Source organism: Eptesicus fuscus, chromosome 9 (genome assembly GCF_027574615.1).
Source record: "Eptesicus fuscus isolate TK198812 chromosome 9, DD_ASM_mEF_20220401, whole genome shotgun sequence".
In the NCBI taxonomy this organism is placed as follows: Eukaryota; Metazoa; Chordata; class Mammalia; order Chiroptera; family Vespertilionidae; genus Eptesicus; species Eptesicus fuscus.
In genome coordinates, this window is record NC_072481.1 from 9,146,492 (window position 1) to 9,166,621 (window position 20,130).

Genomic DNA, 20,130 nt, shown 5'->3' on the forward strand with positions numbered 1-20,130 from the left:
GGTGGGGCACCTTTTTTCTGCCAATGGTTATTTGGATATTTATAACATCATTTGTGGGCCATACAAAATTATTAGCTTAAAAATCAGCCTGCTATATTTGGTCAACCATTTAATTAATTCACCCCTGATGTCTTGGCAGGGCCAGACCAAATGACTTCTTGGGCCTTATATGGCTCACGGACCGGATGCTCTCCCACCCGATCTAGGTGATGATCACATGGCTGTATACATATGTATACATACTTTCACCAGTAAACAGAAATAGCAGCAAACCAACGTCAGAATTAAAATTCATTATGTGAGGTCTTCAAGAACACAATACTCACTTAAAATGTACCCACCCTGTAACTCATAAATGTAAATCAAACAGTTAGCAACATTTCAAGATTGGGCTATGGATTTCATAAAGCTTACTAAAATGGGAGAGAAGGCAAAAAAGAACACAGTGTAAAAGCCAAGATATAAAATCCATAACTCATAATCACTTCGAGAGAACTATGAAAAAGAGGAAATTACCAGGGCACTGCTTTTTTTGAAAAGTATAATCAATTAAAGCATAGTTCAAGAGTTCATCTCCCAAAGAAGAAATGAAAGGTAGCTACTGAGATTTGAAAAGACAAAGAAGCCTCCCAGAATTCAAGTTAATATTTTTAAGTAAATAAATGACCAATCATAATTCTCACCCACCTAGAAAAAAACACCCTGTAGACTCTTTACAAAATCTCCTCAAATTCACAAGAGCTAGAAAACTTGAGCAATTGGCCTGATCTTGATTATATAGAGAATAAAAATCAATGTGCTCTAGGCCTAAGTGGGTACATGGCACTGCTGAGTATCCTGGGAACCAACAGTCATTCATGGGAAAGCAGAAGTTAGAAATGACTTCTAACTTCTTTTGCATTCTCCCATATAGGATTAGATTTCTACAATTTCATTCAAACATAAAATAAAGTTAATATATCTGTGCAATGGAGATATACAGGGATAGAGCATCAAGCAAAATGAAGTTTATTGTAGTCATAAAACACAAAGTGCTGTCGGGGCGATTATGTGGATATCTGAGAATAAACAGAGACACTACATAGTCTGAGAGCAACCGAAAATTGCTTGTCGAGATGGTAGGCAGACAGGATCACAATGTAAGAAATGAAGGCTCAGAATTCTAAGGAGAATCACTGCTTATTCTCAGCGACACTCTAGATTTCTGTCCCAAATAAGAAAAGGTTTAAAGGGTTTTAAGAAAGGGTAGAAAAGGCTCATGAGTTGGACCAAATGAATAAAAGTTAAAGGATGCTGGATTTTCAACATGGAGAGAAAAGGCTAAGGTCAGATTTTAGTATATTTTGGTAATCAATATATTTGATAATCAAGAAAAGACCCGTAAGGTAGGATTAATTGGCTTTCACATTCACAAAAATATTAAAACAGTGAGCTCTGCCATAACTGGTTTGGCTCAGTGGATAGAGCGTCGCCCTGTGGACTGAAAGGTCCCAGGTTCGATTCCAGTCAAGGGCATGTACCTTGGTTGTGGGCACATCCCCCGTAGGAGGTGTGCAGGAGGCAGCTGATCGATGTTTCTCTCTCATCGATGTTTCTAACTCTCTGTCCCTCTCCCTTCTCTGTAAAAAAATCAATAAAATATTAAAAAAACACACACACACACACACACACAAAAACAGTGAGCTCAATAATCTGCTTTTAGAACAGAGAATAGAAGCTTACAGTGTATTTGAAAGGCAAGTATATCCTCTGGTTACATGGTTCAGTCTTTACCAGTTGATAAGCATCCACTTCTCCCGCATCTCCAGAGACCTGGCATTCTCATAACATATTTGCATATAATGGTAATTTAAAAAAATGTATAAAGTCCTTTAATGTAAAACAGAATCTAATGATTATGAATATACTAATACATTATTCTAAAAAATTCCACATGCAACTATTTCAATGACAGCATTGACACCTGGGACCTAAGCCAAGGGAAGAAGTAGGTGATCTTTCCCAGAAAAGACTCTCCTGTGGGCTGTTCTGGTTATATCTGGTGCCAGGTATCAGTTCCAGACTTATTTGTTTTGATATTTCCTGATGCCATAACCCAAGGCTCAAAGAGGGCAGTAGAGAACCAAAGACTAAGTTTTTTCACTAGACACAGAACAGAAAGCTTCATCCATGGATCCAAGAGCCCTACATGCATCATTTTTAAGGTAGATTTACACAGTCAGAAAAACAATGATACTGTGAGCAGTTATCTCTGGACAGTTCTAGCACTTTCCAGCTGCTAAGGATGTCCTGGCTTTCCTACAGACATTCAATATAACCAATATTTTTTCCTGCTCCCGACTCCAAAAGTAAACTAGCTTTTCTAAAGGATTTACTCAGTGATTTTGGAAGATGTGATTATTCTTATAGGGAATAGTCTTAAAGGAACAAAATTATTTCCATTAGAGCTTCTTATTCAGTATAGCTAGAAAGATCCTGATTGTGTTAGGTCATAATACAAGAGATATGTTGTCTGCTCTGGCCTATGTGGCTCAGTTGGTTGAATGCCGTCCTGTGCACTGAAAGGTCACTGGTTGGATTCCTGGTTGGGACACATGCCCAGGTTTGGGGCTGGATCCCTGGTCAGGGTGTGTGTGGAGGCAGCTGATCGATGTTTCTACCTCACATCGATATTTCTCTTCTTCTCTCTCTCCCTCTCCCTTCTTCTCTCTCTGAAATCAATAAAAAACCTATTTAAAAATAAAAGATATGTTGTCTTCAACATCCTGCTCCCCACCAAAAAATTTTAAGAGGCAAGCCATATCGATGTTTAAAAATTCTCTAAGCTATGAAAAGGTTACTTCAGATGACATACTTCCTGCTCAATATCCTTTCCTGACTCTGATGGTAGACATACTGGCCAGAGAGCTTAGTTGTTCCCCCAAATTCAATGGAATATAAAGGAACAAGGGCAACTACAAACAAAGAAAAGGAAATCACAGGAAAAGAAAGAAAAATGCACTACAGGAAAGAATTTTAAAAGGAGGAGGGGGAGTAATTTTACAGTGGAGAAATCTAATAAATACTATCTCAGTCAGGTGATCAAAGTTAACAACAGGGATAAGTCGTGTGGACAGTATGTACCCTTGATATGATGCGACGAGAAGGGCACTTTACCTCCATGGTCTTCCTCCCCAAAACTTGTAATTCTAGTCTAACCACAAGAAAACATCAGACAAACCCAAACTGAATGACAGTCCAAAATATATCTGACAGTACTCCTTGAAACTATCAAGACCATCAAACAAGGAAGTCTGAACTACTGTCACAGCCAAGAGAAAAATTAAGGAGACACGAAGACTAAGTGTAATATATCCTGGATGGGATCTTGGAACAGAAAAAGGACATTAGATTAAAAAAAAAAAAAAAAAAGGAAATCTGAATAAAGTATGAACTTTAATTAATAATAAAGCATCAATATTGGTTCATTAACTGTCACAAATGCACTATTAAGATTAGATGTTAACAACAGGGAAAACTCTGCCTGCCTGATCGTCCCTAACCACCTCTGCCTTGCCCCACACCCGGGACCCAGGATTCCCTCTTCCGGCCAGTCGCAGGCACCCGGGACCTGGGCTTCCCTCCCTCTGGCCAACCGCAGGCACCCGGGCTGACTGCAGCCACAGGGGACTGTGGGCGGGCAGGTGGCTTCGCCCGGGCTGCAGCCGCAGGTGCCCAGGTCCCAGGCTGGCTTCACCCGGGCTGACCGCAGCCACAGGGGACTGTGGGCGGGCAGGTGGCTTCGCCCGGGCTGCAGCCGCAGGTGCCCAGGACCGCGGGGCGGGCGGCTTGTCCCTCTCCTGGGCCACAGCCTGGCTGGTCCCCATTCCTCTCTCGCAAGTTCATTTGTGCCTGGCTGGTCCCCATTCCTCTCTCCCCAGTGTTGAGTGTCTGAGCCATGATGGTGTGAGGGTGTGATGACCATTTGCATATTAGCTCTTTATTATATAGAATTATTGTATTATTTTCCATATTAACAACTGTAAACCTACTTTTGCCTCACTCTGTATATTTTAAGCAAGCTTCCCAGTGATTTGGAGAAAAGTGATCTGCTATGTGGTTTTTAGAACAGTGGTCTTGTCTCTTCCTCTTTTTACAGAGAAGGAAATCGAGGCCCAGAAAATGAAGAAGTGATTAGGTTCAGAAGCAAGTAGTTCAGGAGTGGGTAGGCCAAGACTGGAACAAGCATCTAGTTTGTGTATCTCTCTCCTTGAGTGTGTTTATTCTAAAACAAAGGGCCTGAACCACAAGCCATCGCTTGGAATTGCATGTGTGACTGAAAGAGAAGAAACTCGAAAGAAAAAAAAAGAAATCCTTGGGAAAGAGGATTCTATGGGGAGAATGTGGTGGGAAAATCAACTGTGCTCCAGGACTAGTTAACCGAGATGACAGGCTGAGCTTTAAATCTTGACCTACCATTTATAGACTCTCCCAATATTTATAGACTCTCCTAACTGAAATGGGTGTGGGCTGATATTTAAGAAGTTTTGATCAGACCACCACTCTAATTCTAAGTGTAAGAACTTCTACTTGAAAACTTTATCTTGATTTAAAGCTACCAAAAAAGGCTGTGACACCTTAATCAATAAAGAAATTAAAAAAAGAAAAAAATAAAATAAAAAAATAAAAAATAAAAATAAAAAAAAAAAAAAAAAAAAAAAAAAAAAAAGGCTGTGACTTATGATATTACATATTAAACAGATGCCAAAATTAGCGTTGGTTTGAATAAAGAGCATTTTAGAAAGAGTGGTTTAAACATTAGTCTTTTGAAATACCTATCCCAAGAACTGCTCATTTGATCTGGGAATTGACCACAGACTGAGTCAAACTAACTGATTAAGCACTAAGGTGTTACCTTAGGATAATACCGGAAGGGGAAACACTCAATTTCCTAGAACCACCTGGCAAAGACTACAATGTACACAATTGTACATTCATAAGCACTGGCCAGGATTTCCAACGGCTTCTGTTCTGTCCCACCCTTTCTTTCTTTCTTTTTTTTTTTTTTGAGTGATAAAGCAATCAGTAGAGAACTGCCACCAGCTCCCACATTTAGCCATTCACCAGCATACAGTAATCATATGCTTTTCCTTTCTTGTTCCTTTGGATAAACGGTAAATGTTCCCATCTATGGCCAACTCCTCCACTTGTATAGTAGATTCTGCCCTGCTCACTACTCAAGGACACTGCTCTAACAATTCTTCCTTTCAATCCAAATCATTCCCAACAGTATATAAATATGCTTTATAACCTGCCATCTTAAAAACACACACAAAAACAACCTGTTAATCCTACATCCATCTCTACTTAGCATCTCATTTCTCAGCTCTCCTTTATAGCAAAACTCTTCAAAAAAATTAATGTATTGTTTATACTACTGTCTTCAACTCCTCTCTTCCCATTCTTTAAAAAAAAAAAATTGTTGATTTTTAGAGAGAGAGGAAGGGGAAGGGAGAGAGATAAAAATTGATGTGAGAGCACAACATCAATTGGCTGCCTCCTGCATGCCCCCTACCAGGGATTGAGCCTGCAACCTGGGTATGTGCCCTTGATCGGGAATTGAACTGGCAACCTCCTGGTGCATGGGACAATGCCCAACCAACTAAGTCACACCAGCCAGGACTCTTCCCATTCTTTTATAACCATTCCAAACAGGCTTTCTTTCTTGTCACTCTTGAAAATATTCAATTAGCCCTAGCTGGTTTGGCTCAGTGGATAGAGTGGAGGCCTGAGGACTAAAGGGTCCCAGGTTCGATTCTGGCCAAGGGCACATGCCTGGGTTGCGGGCTCGATCCCCCCAGTAGGGAGCGTGCAAGAGGCAGCCAATCAATGATTCTCTCTCATCATTGATGTTTCTATCTCTCTATCCCTCTCCCTTCCTCTTTGAAATCAATAAAAAATATTTTTAAAAATACTCTATTAAATTCAAGGTCAATTCTCGGTCCTCATATAACTTGACCTCTTGACATGGTTGATTATTTCTTCCTCTCCAGAAAATACTTTCAAGTATGGTGGCTTCCAAGACACCACATTCTCCTGGTTTTCTCCTTCCTCTCTGGTGTTCCTCTTCTAGTCTTTTACTATTTCCTCCCTGATCTCCAAATGCTGGAGTCTCCCAGACTTAACCTCCTCTTCTTCACTCACTCTCTTAATCTCATCCAGTCTCATGGCTTTAAATTCATCTAGACGCTAATGACTCCCTCTTGGCTATCTAGGCAAATGTCTCTAACCTGCACATCTCCCTGGAACTCCAGACACAACGTGCATTTCCAAGTTAACATGTCTCAAACTGAACTTCTCCTCTCTCCTGTGGGTGGACAACCTTGACCACCCACAGTCTTACTTCGTTCAGTTAATGGAAATTCCATTCAAATGCCCAGACAAAAGATCCTTAGAGCCATCCTTTTAAAAAAAAAAAGATCATTTAAAAAAAAAATTTTTTTTTTTGAGAGAAACATCAATTGGTTGTCTCCTGCATGACCCTTACCAGGGATTGAGCCTGAAACCCGGGTATGTGCCCTGACCAGGAATTGAACCAGCATTCTTTCAGGATGTCCAGTGCACAGGACGCTGCCCAACCAACTGAGCCACACCAGCTAGCGCCTCAGAGCCATCCTTGACTCCTATCTTCCTTTTATTTAAAAATATATTTTTATTGATTTCAGAGAGGTAGGGAGAGGGAGAGAGAGATGAGAGAGAATCACTAATTGGATGCCTCCTGCATGTCCCCTACTGGGGATCGAGCCCACAACCCAGGCATGTGCTCTTGACCAGAATTGAACCTGGGACCTGTCCATCTGCAGGCCGAAGCTCTATCCACTGAGTCAAACTGGCTAGGGCATCTCCTCTCTTTCTCTTTCTCACTCCACATCCAAACCGTGGGCAAATCCCATTGGCTCTAGCCAATCAATCCAGTTTTTATCTTTTTGTTAACATACCAGTCCAAGTCACCATCATTTCTCATTTCTCGTCTAGATTACTGATGCCACTTCTTAATTCATCTCCTCATTTCCACACTTGCCCTCTTACACAGTCTTCTCAGAAACCCAAATGACCAGCCATTTCACTCTTGCCTTTACAATGGCCAGAAAGGCTTACATGGATGCAACCCTCCCCTTCATTATTTGCCAAACCTCCTCTCAAAGTATATTCTCCTTTGTTCACTCTGTTCCAGTCATACTGGATTTCTCATGATCCCTTGACTATCCCAAGCACACTCCCACCTCTGGATCTTTGCACTAGTTATTCTCTCTGTGTGGAATGTTATTTCCTTAGATATCTACATGGTTCATTTTTTGAACCCAGCAAGTCTTTGTTCTAACGTCACCTTCTCGATGAGGTCTACCCTGATCACCCTAGATATAACCACCTCCCATTCTAGAGCCTTCCTTACCATGCTCTAATTTTGATTCAATAGCATTAATCATTTTCTATTACATATTTATCTTTTTTGGGGGAGAGGGGATTGGTTTATTCTGCTTAATCTGATACAAGAATCATGGCTAAAATGGTCTTAAATAGTCTCGAGTGGCTTTGTCATTCATGGGCAAAAATGCATAGACAGAGAGTGGAAGGGAGAGCAGGAGTGAGATAACTAATTAGCGCTAATGCCGGCAGTGGTCCAACTGGAAGTGTGTGATAAGGGCGCACTCACCATCAGTTACACGTCCTGCATATGTGTGCCCTCTCTTCCAGGAGGGACAGCGTTAGAGCTCGTGATGATTTATTTGCAAGTGGTAGGAGGCGGCTTTACAGAGTCCGTATACCTTGCCTCCTCCACGGTAAATGGAGTTAATGAGACCGCCCTTCAGGCCTGCCTGTGGCCCAGGTTCCAGTTATCTTCGAGGCAAAGGGAAGGCACTGATATGCACACACGCACACATGCACTATATTTGTCATTTTTTTATATCTGTGTTCCCTCATTTGAATTTAATCTCCATTAGAAGTAGAACTTTTGTCTGTTTTACTTTTTTTTTATTTCTTTATTGATTAAGGTATCACATATTTGTCCTCATCCCCCCATTGTCTGTTTTATTAAATCATGTATCCCTGGCATCTAAAACAATACCAGGCTCAGAGTAGGCAATCCATAAATATTTGCTTCATGAACAAATGAAAGATGAGAGAAGAATTAACTGAACAAAGGAAAGACTATGCTGTCATTTAAGGGAAGTCAAGCCCTGTTTTAAATGTCAAACTCTCAAAACAACTAATGACTTAATACCACCACTTAAATGTTTGAAATGTTTAAAAATGAAACTTCTTCCAAATACTTATTCTCCACATCAGCAAACACTAACTACTTAGCTGCACAAACCTGAAATATATGTCAGCTGGTTTGACCCTCTCACCCTCCCATATCCAATCTATACAGAAGTCACATTAATTTTATTTATTTATTTATTTTTAAATAAATATTTTTATGGATTTCAGAGAGGAAGGGAGAGGGAGAGAGAGTTAGAAACATCTATGAGGAGAGAGAATCATGGATCGGCTGCCTCCTGCACGCCCCCGACTGGGGATCGAGCCCACAACCCCGGGCATGTGCCCTTGACCGGGAATCGAACCCTGATCTCCTGGTTCCTAGGTCGACGCTCAACCACTGAGCCATGCCGGCCGGGCAGAAGTCACATTAATTTTAACATGGAAGTTCAGCTCAATTTCATCCACTTCTATCTCCTCTACTAGGACTCTAGTCCAAGCCATCACAGTCCTCATCTGTACTATTTTGATAGCCTATCTGTTCTCTTTTATTTTCTTATCTACTTCCGCAAAAGTGTTCTTTAAAATGCAAATCCTATATAATAAAAGCCTAGCATGCAAATTGACTGAACAGTGGAATGACCGGTCGCTATGACGCATACTGACCACCCAGGGGGCAGATGCTCAACACAGGAGCTGCCCCAGCCCGCAGGCCCCAGGCCAGCCAAGGTGGGTGCCAACGGGTGTGTGTGTGTGGGGGGGGGGGCCTTGATCAACCCGCCAGTTGCCCCACAGAGGGAGGTGACTGGCAGCAGTGGTGGGGGGCAGGGCCAGTGAGCAGGTGGCGCCAGGCCAGCCAAGGCAAGTGCCAGCGGGGGTGGGGGGGCAATCACCCCGCCAGTCACCCCAAAGATCGGCCCTGATGGCCAGTCAGGCCTAGGGACCCTAGTTGGGTCCTAATGCTCCTCTGTTTAAAATCTCAAATGTTCACAAAACTTGGTCTGTGAGTGAGTTGGCTCCTGTCTACATATCAACTCCACCTGTGCCACTCTATTCCTTGATCATTATGCCACATCTACAAAGGCCTGCTTTCAGGTCTTCCAGCATGTCCGGTTCTTTGCTGCCCCTGAGTCTCTGCACATGCTGTTCTCACTTTTCTCCACTCTTCATCCTTCAGATCTCAGTGAAAAATGTTGCCTCCTGTTTAAAGTAGCTCTCCCCCTCTTTGTATCTTATTCCTTGTTTGTTCCCTTAATAATTTCTCAATTTGCTTGTTTTTTGTTTCTTCCCCACTGTAATATAAGCTCCATGTGGGTAAGGACCACAATAGCAAGTGTAAAAGGCAGGAGGATATAGATGCCTCTTTGGAAATATCTGAGAAGTATAGCTGTATGAAGGTCTCTCTCAGCTCTAAGAGCTCTCATTCCAAAACTCATCACCCTCCAGATGGAGCATGTGTATGATTTCAAAAGGAATTAATAAAGACAAGGTTTCAATGCAACTTGCATTAATTCCAACTGCTATGGACCAAACTATATCTCTCCCAAAATTCATATGTGAAAGCCCTAATCCCAATGCAATGGCATCTGGAGATGGGACTTTAGGGAAATAATTAGGTTTAGGTGAACTCTCGAGTGGTGGGACCCTCATGATGGGATCAGTGTTCTTACTAAAAAAAAAGAAAAAACACCAGGACACTCTCTCTGCTATGTGAGGATGGAGCAAGAAGGCAGGTGTCTGAAAGCCAGGAAGACAGCCCTCACCAGCACCCTGATCTCAAGACGCCTAGCTTCCAGAATTGAGAATAAATTTCTGTTGTTGAAACCAACCAGTCTATGTATGATATTTTGTTATGGCAGCCTGAGCTAAGTAAGACACCAACCAAATAAGAATGCTCCACTCACAATATAACCACATAAACATGAAAAAGGTACCTGGCACAGTAGCAATGTCTATCAAGATTCCCACCCCATACTGTTCCACTGCTTGTTTGATGCTCTTCCCCAAATAGCTACATATTTGAAGACTAAATACTGTTAAAGCTATTGCTTTAAATGCTCATCACTTGTAAATACTCAAATGCTAGAGGAAGACTTCACAGCTGGCACGAAAGGGTGGTGAGTAGCACCCTCCCTCAGGCACACTCCCCTACCCACCCTCCATGCACTAAAACGGGTGACTCAGGCACACCAGGACCTATCAACACTGTTTTATTCAGAAAGACTCACTGATGTTTCAGTTAGGAAGTAATTTTGGCTGGGACTCATGACAGCATATAGAAACATTTCCTCAGGCAATCTTCCCATGGGATTTCTGTCTAAATGAGAATCTCAGGGGCTCTTTATGAAACTATTGTTTGTTTGCTTTTAAGTATAGACATTGCAAAAATCCGAGTTTTCCCCTCTAAAATTAGGTTCTAATTGTAGATTAGAGCGGTATAGCAACTAGATTCTTTGAGATACTTTGTTAGAAAATTACTTTAAACATTCAGGAGCTTACATGACTTATAAAAGGAAACAGGCTAACACTGTATTTTAAAAAATTCAGTTATTTCTCTGATACTTTCTACCTTGGAAATCTCAAAACACAGTCTTAACCCTTTGCACTCGCTTGCTTTTTTCTCGATTCCTTTATTCTAATGCTAACCGTGTTGACATCCGCGTGCAAAAGGTTAAAAAAGCACTGGAGCGGGTCGGGGGGAGGAAGGGGAGAAAGATAAAACACACCACTCATTTCTATCTATTAGGGAGAAATAAGGAAAAATAAGCAAAGTAGTTGGCAACAGTTATGAAGATCCCAAAATCAGAGAGCTCCACTTTACAAAAAGAGCTACACCTATGTGAAATAATCAAAGGTATAAAGTTTGGTTATAAAATGGAGACAGGCAGTATGAGCATTTTGCAAATGGAACAATCAAAGCTACTTTGGGGCCTGGACACCAAATACATGCAATAAGTTGGGTAAGCTGAACAGACTCGACATTTTAGAATCTGTGATTCCAAATATTAATCAATATTGTATTAAGTGCAATAGGAGACAAAGGGCTAAAAAAGGAAACTTTCCAATATACAAATTTCTGAGGGCCCTAAAATAGTACTAGCTCTCAAAATTTTTTAAAGATTAACACTTGCTCGTCTTTCTAATCCTATAAAATAAAAGCCTAATATGCAAATCGACCGAATGGCAGAATGACCGGTGGAATGACCAGTTGCTATGATGCACACTGATCACCAGGGGCAGACGCTCAACGCAGGAGTTGCCCCCAGCCAAGGCAGTTGCCAGCGGAGGTCCCCCGATCACCCCGCCAGTCACCCCACAGAGGGAGGTGACCGGTGGTGCGGTGGGGGGCCATCAAGTGGGCGGAGCCAGGCCAGCCAAGGCAGGTGCCAGCAAGGGGCCCCCAATCGCCTAGCCAGTCGCCTCACAGATCAGCCCTGATCGCTGGCCAGGCCTAGGGACCCTACCTGTGCACAAATTTCATGCACCAGGCCTCTAGTACTTTTAATAAAGAGCTTCATCTGTACAACATTGAGTCCCACCTATAAGTATCCACTGTCACTGTGCTCCTCCCTCCTCTATTTGACTATTGCAGGGGGTAGGTATAGGAGCTCAAAGCTTGGGGAAGCAGATTGTAGCTGTTTTTATTCCTGGTCAGGGCACATACCCAGGTTGCGGGCTCGACCCCCAGTGGGGGGCATACAAGGGGCAGCCAACAGATGTTTCTCTCTCATCAATGTGTTTATCTCTCTATCCCTCTCCTTTACCCTCTCTCTAATATCCATAAAATATATATTTTAAAAAACCTCATGTCTCCTTACTCTTAGTCCAGTGCCCTTTCTAATACACCAGGTTGCCTCCCATTTAATAATCAAAGTAGTAAATCAAGGCTGAAATAAATAGGAAATGTGCATAAGAAAAACCTGAGTCACCTTAGCCCTGGAGTTAATTCCAAACTTGAAAAGCCAAATGACTACACAATAGAATACTACACTGCGGTAAAAAAGAAGGAATTCTTATCATTTGCAACAGCATGGATGGAACTGGAGAGCATTATGCTAAGTGAAATAAGCCAGTCAACAACATAAACTGATGAACAAAAACAGATCCAGAGACAGAGAAACATGGATCAGACCGTTAAACCTCAGAGGGAAGGTAGGGGAGAGGTGTGGTAAGGGGGAGAGATCAACCAAAGGACTTGTATGCATGCATATAAGCCTAACCAATGGACAAAGACACCAGGGGGGTGAGGGCATGAGTGGGGGGTGGGGAGGTAATGGGGGGGAGTAAGGACACATATGTAATACCTTAATCAATAAAGAAAAAATAAAGACTGCAGAGGAAAAAAAAAGAAAATAAACCTTATTTTGGTTAGTCCTTTTCTGAAGAAGAAGAAAAAAAAAAAAGCCAAATGAATATTTGGGAAAAGCCTGCCAACAAATCTAGCAGAATACTTCATACGCAGTGGGCTCTATTTCTCTATTACATCAGCCCCTCAAATCTTATAACCATGCCTTTTCAAACTGATATGCCTCATGAGTGCAAAAAACAATGTTTTTGTTTTTACCCCAAGAAAGTTTAGGTTAAAAAAAAAAAAAGGAGGAAATAATCACGTTTCTTTCTGCCAGAATTTTGGCATAGTGGGACTATGCAGGAATGCATCTAGTGTGGAATCTTCCCACACTCTTGAGTTAAGAGTAACCAGCAGAGGCATGTTCCATACACTCCCCAAATATCTGAGCTGGAAACAACAAAAGATATTCAGAGATCTTAGCCCTGGGACAATAGCTTCCGTCAGTCAACTACACTTCTTAAGACTCTGTGTTTCTGCTTCAACTTCATACCAAAGAGCATGTTACACCTGTACAAGTACTTGAGAAAACCATGCAAGTGAATTCACACAGTAGTATATAACAATTTTGGCAGGGCACCAATATGAATGATAAAGTATAAATTTTTTTTTAATTCAAAGGTTTTTATACAAGCATATTACCCTTAGCATTTATATAGCATATTGGACAAAGAACCTGGAGCCCCAATAACCTGCCCTTAAGACCTACACCAAAAAGGATTGTGGCCCTAGCCAGTTTGGCTCAGTGGATAGAACCAAAGGGTCCCAGGTTCAATTCCGGTTAAGGGCACATACCTAGGTTGCAGGCTCCTCCCTGGCCGGGCCCTCGCCAAGGCCCGTACAGGAGGCAACCAATCCATGTGTTTCTCTCACATCGATATTTCTCTCTGTCTTTCCCTCTCTCTTCCACTTTCTTTATAAAAATCAATGGAAAGATATCTTTGGGTGAGGATTGGGAAAAAAATAAAAGGATTGGGCAGTTTCCATGCAAAGGGAAAGATGAGCATTTTATCTCTTACCTGAAGCCAAAGGTCGGATCCATTCTTTGCTATTCAGGTCAAGTCTCCAGAGGTCATTGAAGGCAGCATTGCAGCTACTTTGGGTACAGCCTCCGAACACATACATAGACTGATTAGCATCATAATAGCATGCACCTAGAAAGAAAACAATAAATAACTGATGTTTAATTTTGAGGCTCCTTTAATACCTTAACTATAGCCCATATCTTTCAAAGAGCAATTATTTCACAACTCTTTTACCAGGTACCAATTTTCTATAACCAGCCTGTTGTCTTCAGGTTGGTCAGTATCACGCTAACCTTTAAAATAAGTACCAGAGCCTTAGTTGGTTTGGCTCAGTGGATAGAGCGTCGGCCTGCAGACTGAAGGGTCACAGGTTCGATTTTGGTCAAGGGCACATGCCCAGGTTGCGGACTCGATCCCCAGTGGGGGGCGTGCAAGAGGCAGCCCATCAATGATTCTCTCTCAGCATTGATGTTTCTATCTCTACCTCTCCCTTTCTCTCTGAAATCAATAAAAATATTGTAAAAAATAAAATAAGGCCCAGAGAAAATGTTATTTCTGAGCACACTAAAGCAAAGTGACAATGATGTTATTAAATAAGACAGTATAACTCCAGCAAGAGCACACAAGAATTCAGATTAAGGGTGCTCAATGAGTGAAATTTCAACACAGCTGCATAATGAACCGAAATCTGCATCACCTGCTAGGGTTAGGGCAAGATAGTCAGTGCTAACAGATGTACTGTCCCCCCATTTCTCTCCTCCAGGCTTCCTCTTATCGTTTTTGTTTTCAAATGAAACCCAAAGCACAAACCAATAAGCAAATCTTTATATGAAGGAGAATGACAGAACCTTTTAACCAATGCCATGAAATAACCACACATAAAGACCAATGTAGCCTGGCCAGAGTGGCTCAGTGGTTGAGCATCGACCTATGAACCAGGAGGTCACAGGTTCAATTCCCGGTCGGGGCATATGCCCAAGCTTGCGTGCTCGATCCCAGTAGGGGGCGTGCAGGAAGCAGCCGATCCATGGTTCTCTCTCATCATGGATGTTTCTATCTCTCTCCCTCTCCCTTCCTCTCTAAAATCAATAAAAATATTAAAAAAAAAAAAGACTAATGTAGCTCAGAGATCTCAGAAATAGTATGGACACAAAACCAATGAGAAAAAAAGCATGAAAGTCATTAAGCTCCTAGGTATAACCAAAAGCCATCAAGACAGGCTAGTTGGTACTGAACAGAAAACAAGTGCTATAACATTGAAAAGGCCACAAGGTCTCTGAGAAGAGTCTTTTTATTTTATTTTTTTATAAAGATCTAATATTTATTTATTTATTTTGTTAAGCCTCATGTGAGGATTTTTTCCCGTTGATTTTTAGATAGAGTGGAAGGGAGGGGGATCGAGCTTGCAACTGAGGTATGTGCCCTTTACTGAGTTAGATGCTCTTGACTGGAACCGAATCCAGGGCCCTTCATTCTGCAGGCTGACACTCCAACCACTGAGCCAAACCGGTTAGAGCAGAAGAGCCTTTTAAATTAGTTGATTATATACTAATTAAATATATACCTCACCAATGGGCATCATTCTGAAGAAAAGAGGCAATGATTATGAGAGGTGCTGTTCCTTTAAAACTAGGAAGATCAGAGCTAGAATCTAGATAAGACGCTTGAGAGCTAAGTTCTGTTACCTTGCTTCTTTCTCATTGAAACCTCATTTAGTCTCTATCCTTTGGAAAAGATGACCACACTCCTTATACTCTTGCATTTAGCATCCTGGATCTCAGGAAGAAGGCCGAGCAAAACTTCCCTTTCTATTCACTTCATGCATACCAGTGGGAAAAAAGACCTCTCAAAGTTCATGTGAAACTAGGCTTGAACAGTTAAGGGTCACATAAAAGGAAGGGGAAAGGGAAAAGAAATTGAGAGATTCAACCCATAGTGCAGGGTTTCAGTGATCATTCAGCTTATTTTTAGGTCTAGTTCGATTTAGCATGCCACTGTTTTTAAGATCTCTTCAGAACCCTGGCACCACTTATTCAAGCTCAGAAAAAGGGAAATGCCACTGCTATAATTACCTCTGTAATATGTACTAACTCTGGGAATAACCCTTCCTTTTTTTCTTCTTAACTGAGCCCACCCTATAGGCCCTTTAAGGAATCTCTACACTAGGAAGGCCAAGTCAGAAAACTGGATGAGTTAAGAGCCCATAAAGCAGTGTGTTTAGTCACTTACACCCAGTAATCTCAATCAGTGGAAGAAGTACATCCAAACCATCAGACCTCTGACACTGCAGTAATGGAGCTGCACACTTTTCAAATTAACAAAGAAATTAAAGAGAATAGAGATGTGAAGAAATGAAATACTATCGCCCAGCAGGCATGGCTCAGTGGTTGAGTGTCGACCTATGAACCAGGAGGTCAGGGTTCAATTCCTGGTCAGGGCACATGCCTGGGTTTCGGGCTCAATCCCCAGTGGGGAGTGTGCAGGAGGCAACCAATCAATGATTCTCTCTCATCATTGATGTTTCTATCTCTCTTTCCCTTTCCCTTCCTCTCTGAAATAAATAAAAATGTATTTTAAAAAAAAAGAAATACTGCCCTAACCGGTTTGGCTCAGTGGATAGAGTGTCAGCCTGTGGACTGAAGGGTCCCAGGTTCGATTCCAGTCAAGGGCATGTACCTTGGTTGCGGGCACATCCTCAGTAGGGGATGTGCAGGAGGCAGCTGATCGATGTTTCTCTCTCATCGATATTTCTAACTCTCTATCCCTCGCCCTTCCTCTCTGTAAAAAATAAAAAATATATATATTTAAAAAAATAATAATAAAAATAAAAAAAGAAATATTATCTAATATCAATAGGCTCACACCTGCAAAATAGTCACTATATTCCCAGAACTCAAATACACTATAATGGTATATGAAGATTTAAATGATCTCACAACTTCCACTGACTGTCTTTGTCTTTGAAAATAACTTCTAATCTATACCTAAATCAGTTTTTTTATCCACATCCCAACAATAAAGTCTATTGAGAAGTAAAATCCTATGAAATTACATTGCCCATGTCTCAGATTTATTAAAAACTACAAACAGCAAAGGATCAAATTAGATGACATTAGACAAACAAAAAGAATAATTACTGAAGCCATATTTTAATCTCCACTAAAGGAGCTAAATTAAGCTTCAGATATTCTGGTCTTCTCATACCTTTCTTGAACTAACTATTCCAACAAATGGGAAAATTTTGAACTGAACCAACTAGTGACAGGCAAAAAAAGAACATTCTTTTCCTCTTGATAATCCATACCTCCAGAACAGAAATTAGCAATGTCCTATGTCTTCTGAAACCTTAAGTTGTGTCCATTTTAACAATGTTTAATAAACAAGTGCATGATTTCATAACTAAAAGAGTCAGAGCTCATTTATGTCGCACCATTCCTCAAAGATCAACTCTTAGCAGCTGCTTCCTTCGTGTAGCAAAAGAGTACAGTGCCTTTATTTATCAAAGAGGTAGCAAACATTCTTCTTCTCTATTTGGATTGAAAACCCAGCCAGCAGCTGGGCCCCATGAGGTTCTTAACCACGTGTATTTTAATCCTATACTAAAATAAGGCAGTCGGCATTTTCCTGCTTCTCTTTGAGCAAACAAAGGCTTCTGCAAGAGGAAGGCACAGCCCAAACTCCGCAAAGATAATAGGACTGAAACGACAAGTTTCACACACTTTATTTTCAATGTCCAGCAGTCAATTATCAACGAAGCTTGGAAAGGAAGGGAGTCAATTTAGGCAGCTAAGTTTAGAACTCAGATATAATGGAATGAGAAAATGGCCATCAATAATACACTCAAATATTTTAGGCATCCTAATGAACTTCGTTTAATGTCTATTTTTATTTAAGACACTATATGTTGGTCTGGGTGGGAGTGGGGAAACCGGACAAGTTCAATGAGTCTTGTAGAAAAAAATAAGAATTTAAGCAAATACCAGTGCTCAAGTAGTCATTTCCCTTTTACCAAAGTTCTCCACCCAAAGAGAATATTTTCCTTTCAGAACATCTAGACCATTGGAATGTACCAAACAAAAGTTACAGTTCATAGTACAGTATGAATACTCTGCTAAGAAATAACATTTATTCTAATTGCTAAACCTCTTCAACCTTTGGAAATGGGCTTGATTGTTCCATGAACAATTATTGCAAGACACATACCGCAAGTTAATACCTAATCATCCCTATTCAAAGGCAAGTCAAATGTTCACAATTACACAAACAGCAAGCGAATGACTCTCAGCATTCTGAATACTTCCCTCCTATATTACAGTCCTCTCAAATGTAAGATCTTCCATTTGTTTCATATTTTCCATGATGCCTGGTAGTCACTCAATAAATGTCCACTCTAACTTTTGCACTTTCGGTTGTTAAAGTCTCTTTTGTTTCCCCCACTTGTCTCCAGAGAAAGGTCCTGAGGCATTTATCCCATGCTTAAAGAGACTATGCTGTCATGTGTCTCACATCTACAAGCCAGGACATATTTGATAGGGCCTGTAATTACATAACTATGGAACAAGCAAGGTTGGTTACCCAGTCTGGGCCTGCTGGCTAATGCAGGAACACAATTTGCATGTGTGTGGAATGCCCTGACCATATCTGGAGCCTAAACACTAAAACTTTTTTCTAGGCATGATGCTGGGGACTCAACAGACCACTACATCCATTTGAAAAAGACACCCTACAATCTGAAAAGGACCGTCTACATTAATCAAGGCTTGCATGATTGATCATGCACTCACCAAAAACAACAACAACAACAACAACAACAAAAACACGGGAGAACTGGCTTTATTTTACTTCCCCTGCCTTTTTTGTCCCAGATATTTTTTATTTATTATTTTTTATACTTAGGAAAAAAGCGGTACTGCTCATATCTCTGTTACATTTAATTTCACAGAATTTAATAAATTATCAACTATGAACATTTTGCAGTTTAAAACATAATTTTTAGCAAGTGTTCCTTTAATTCAATTTCCTAGCAACTCAATTTGCATGTTTCTCATTGCATGGTGCATGGGTGCGGTCCCTAGGCATGGCCGGCGATGGAAGTGTGAGTGTCTGGTGTGAAAGGGCAGGTCCCAGCTGACCTCTGGACCCTGGGCAGCACCTGGGCCCCTGCACGCCCCCCTCCGCCTGAGTCACGGGGCCCAAGTCCCCACGCAGAGATGCAGTGAGTGTGGCCAGACGCCGCAGGCCAGGGCGCAGCGTAGGCCGCCCAGCGGTGCCGCACAGAAAACGGGTGGGCAGCACGCTCTCTCCTGGCCAGCCTTGCAGACCGCTTTTGCGCGAACCTATGGGGAGCCCAACTGGCCCCTGCAGCCGCAGCGGCTGCGGCCTGGCTCACCTGAAAGAGGCTGCGCGGGTGTGGGGTGGGCTCCTCGCAGGAGCCCAGCACCTGGGCACCTGAGCGCCAAGGCTTCCCTAGCATGCGAGCCCTGGTGTCTCGGGGGAGGGTAGCAGGGGGAGTAAGAGCAAGCTCGGTGGACACCCCGAATTCTCACCATACCTCCGTTCCCGTCATCTCCGCCCCCAGGTAGCCAGCGAGAGGTCGCAGCACATCGCCCAAGCCGGCCATTTTCCGTGCCGCCCCCTGGTGGCCAGCGCACATCATAGCAAGCGGTTGAACTCCCGGTCAAACTCGAAAGACTGCCCAAGGAGCCAGTTTGCATATTAGGCTTTTATTACATAGGATAAGAGGAAGGTATGAAGTGTATTAGAGGAGTATAAGCAGAGGAAGAAAGAGCTTAATCACCATGATGGGGAATTTGAGAGTAGTTTTTGAAGATGGCTTTTGGCTTTGTTTCTCAGATAAATTTTAGAGGATAGGACATTTTCAGTAAATTAATGAGGGACAACCAAGACTGGGACAGAAAAAAAACAGGAGGGAAAGGGAAAATGAAATCAAGGCATCCAAGAAAAGTCATGAAGTAGGGAGTTTAAGACATCACAAGGAGTCTTGTGTGGTCTGACTGCGTAAGGAGGCAGCAGCAGTGAGTTAGGCTGAAAAGGTAGGGTGGAGCCTTGAAAGCCAGGTGGAGTGGAAACTTCTACGTGTAGTGCAAAGAGGCTGAGGCTTTTTGGAAGTGGAATGACAAGGCTGGTTTTATGTTTCAGATTTGCTCTGTTTCCCGACAGGAGCTCATGTCATTTCGAGCAGGCCAATTCTTTATGTGTAGGATCATCCCAGTCACTGCAGGACATTTGCCTGGTCTTTGCCTACTAAATGCTTGTAGTGCTTTCTAGTCGAGACAATAAACAATGACTTTACACATTTCCAAATACCCTAGGAGGTGGCACTGTCCCCAGTTTTAGAGACAATTGCCAACAGTATCTAATCCAGATTCAAATGAAGAGAAAAGGCAAGAAGACTATTTAGACAAAACTTAGGAAAGATGGAATGATTATTAGATCATACATGGGAGTAACGGGAAAATAAAGGAAACATATGAGAGAGATTGCTGAGACAGAACA

The 20,130-nt window shown here is 41.9% G+C and overlaps 1 protein-coding gene across 2 annotated transcripts in view; it reads right to left on the reverse strand.

Moving 5' to 3' along the window:
* FBXO42 (F-box protein 42) overlaps window positions 1-20,130 on the reverse strand; it is an 83,561-nt gene that overhangs the window by 25,815 nt on the left and 37,616 nt on the right. For both annotated transcript variants that reach the window (XM_008148172.3, XM_054720546.1), the window contains exon 4: window positions 13,609-13,743. In XM_008148172.3, coding sequence (XP_008146394.1) covers window positions 13,609-13,743 — 135 coding nt within the window. The remainder of the gene's footprint in view (window positions 1-13,608; window positions 13,744-20,130) is intronic.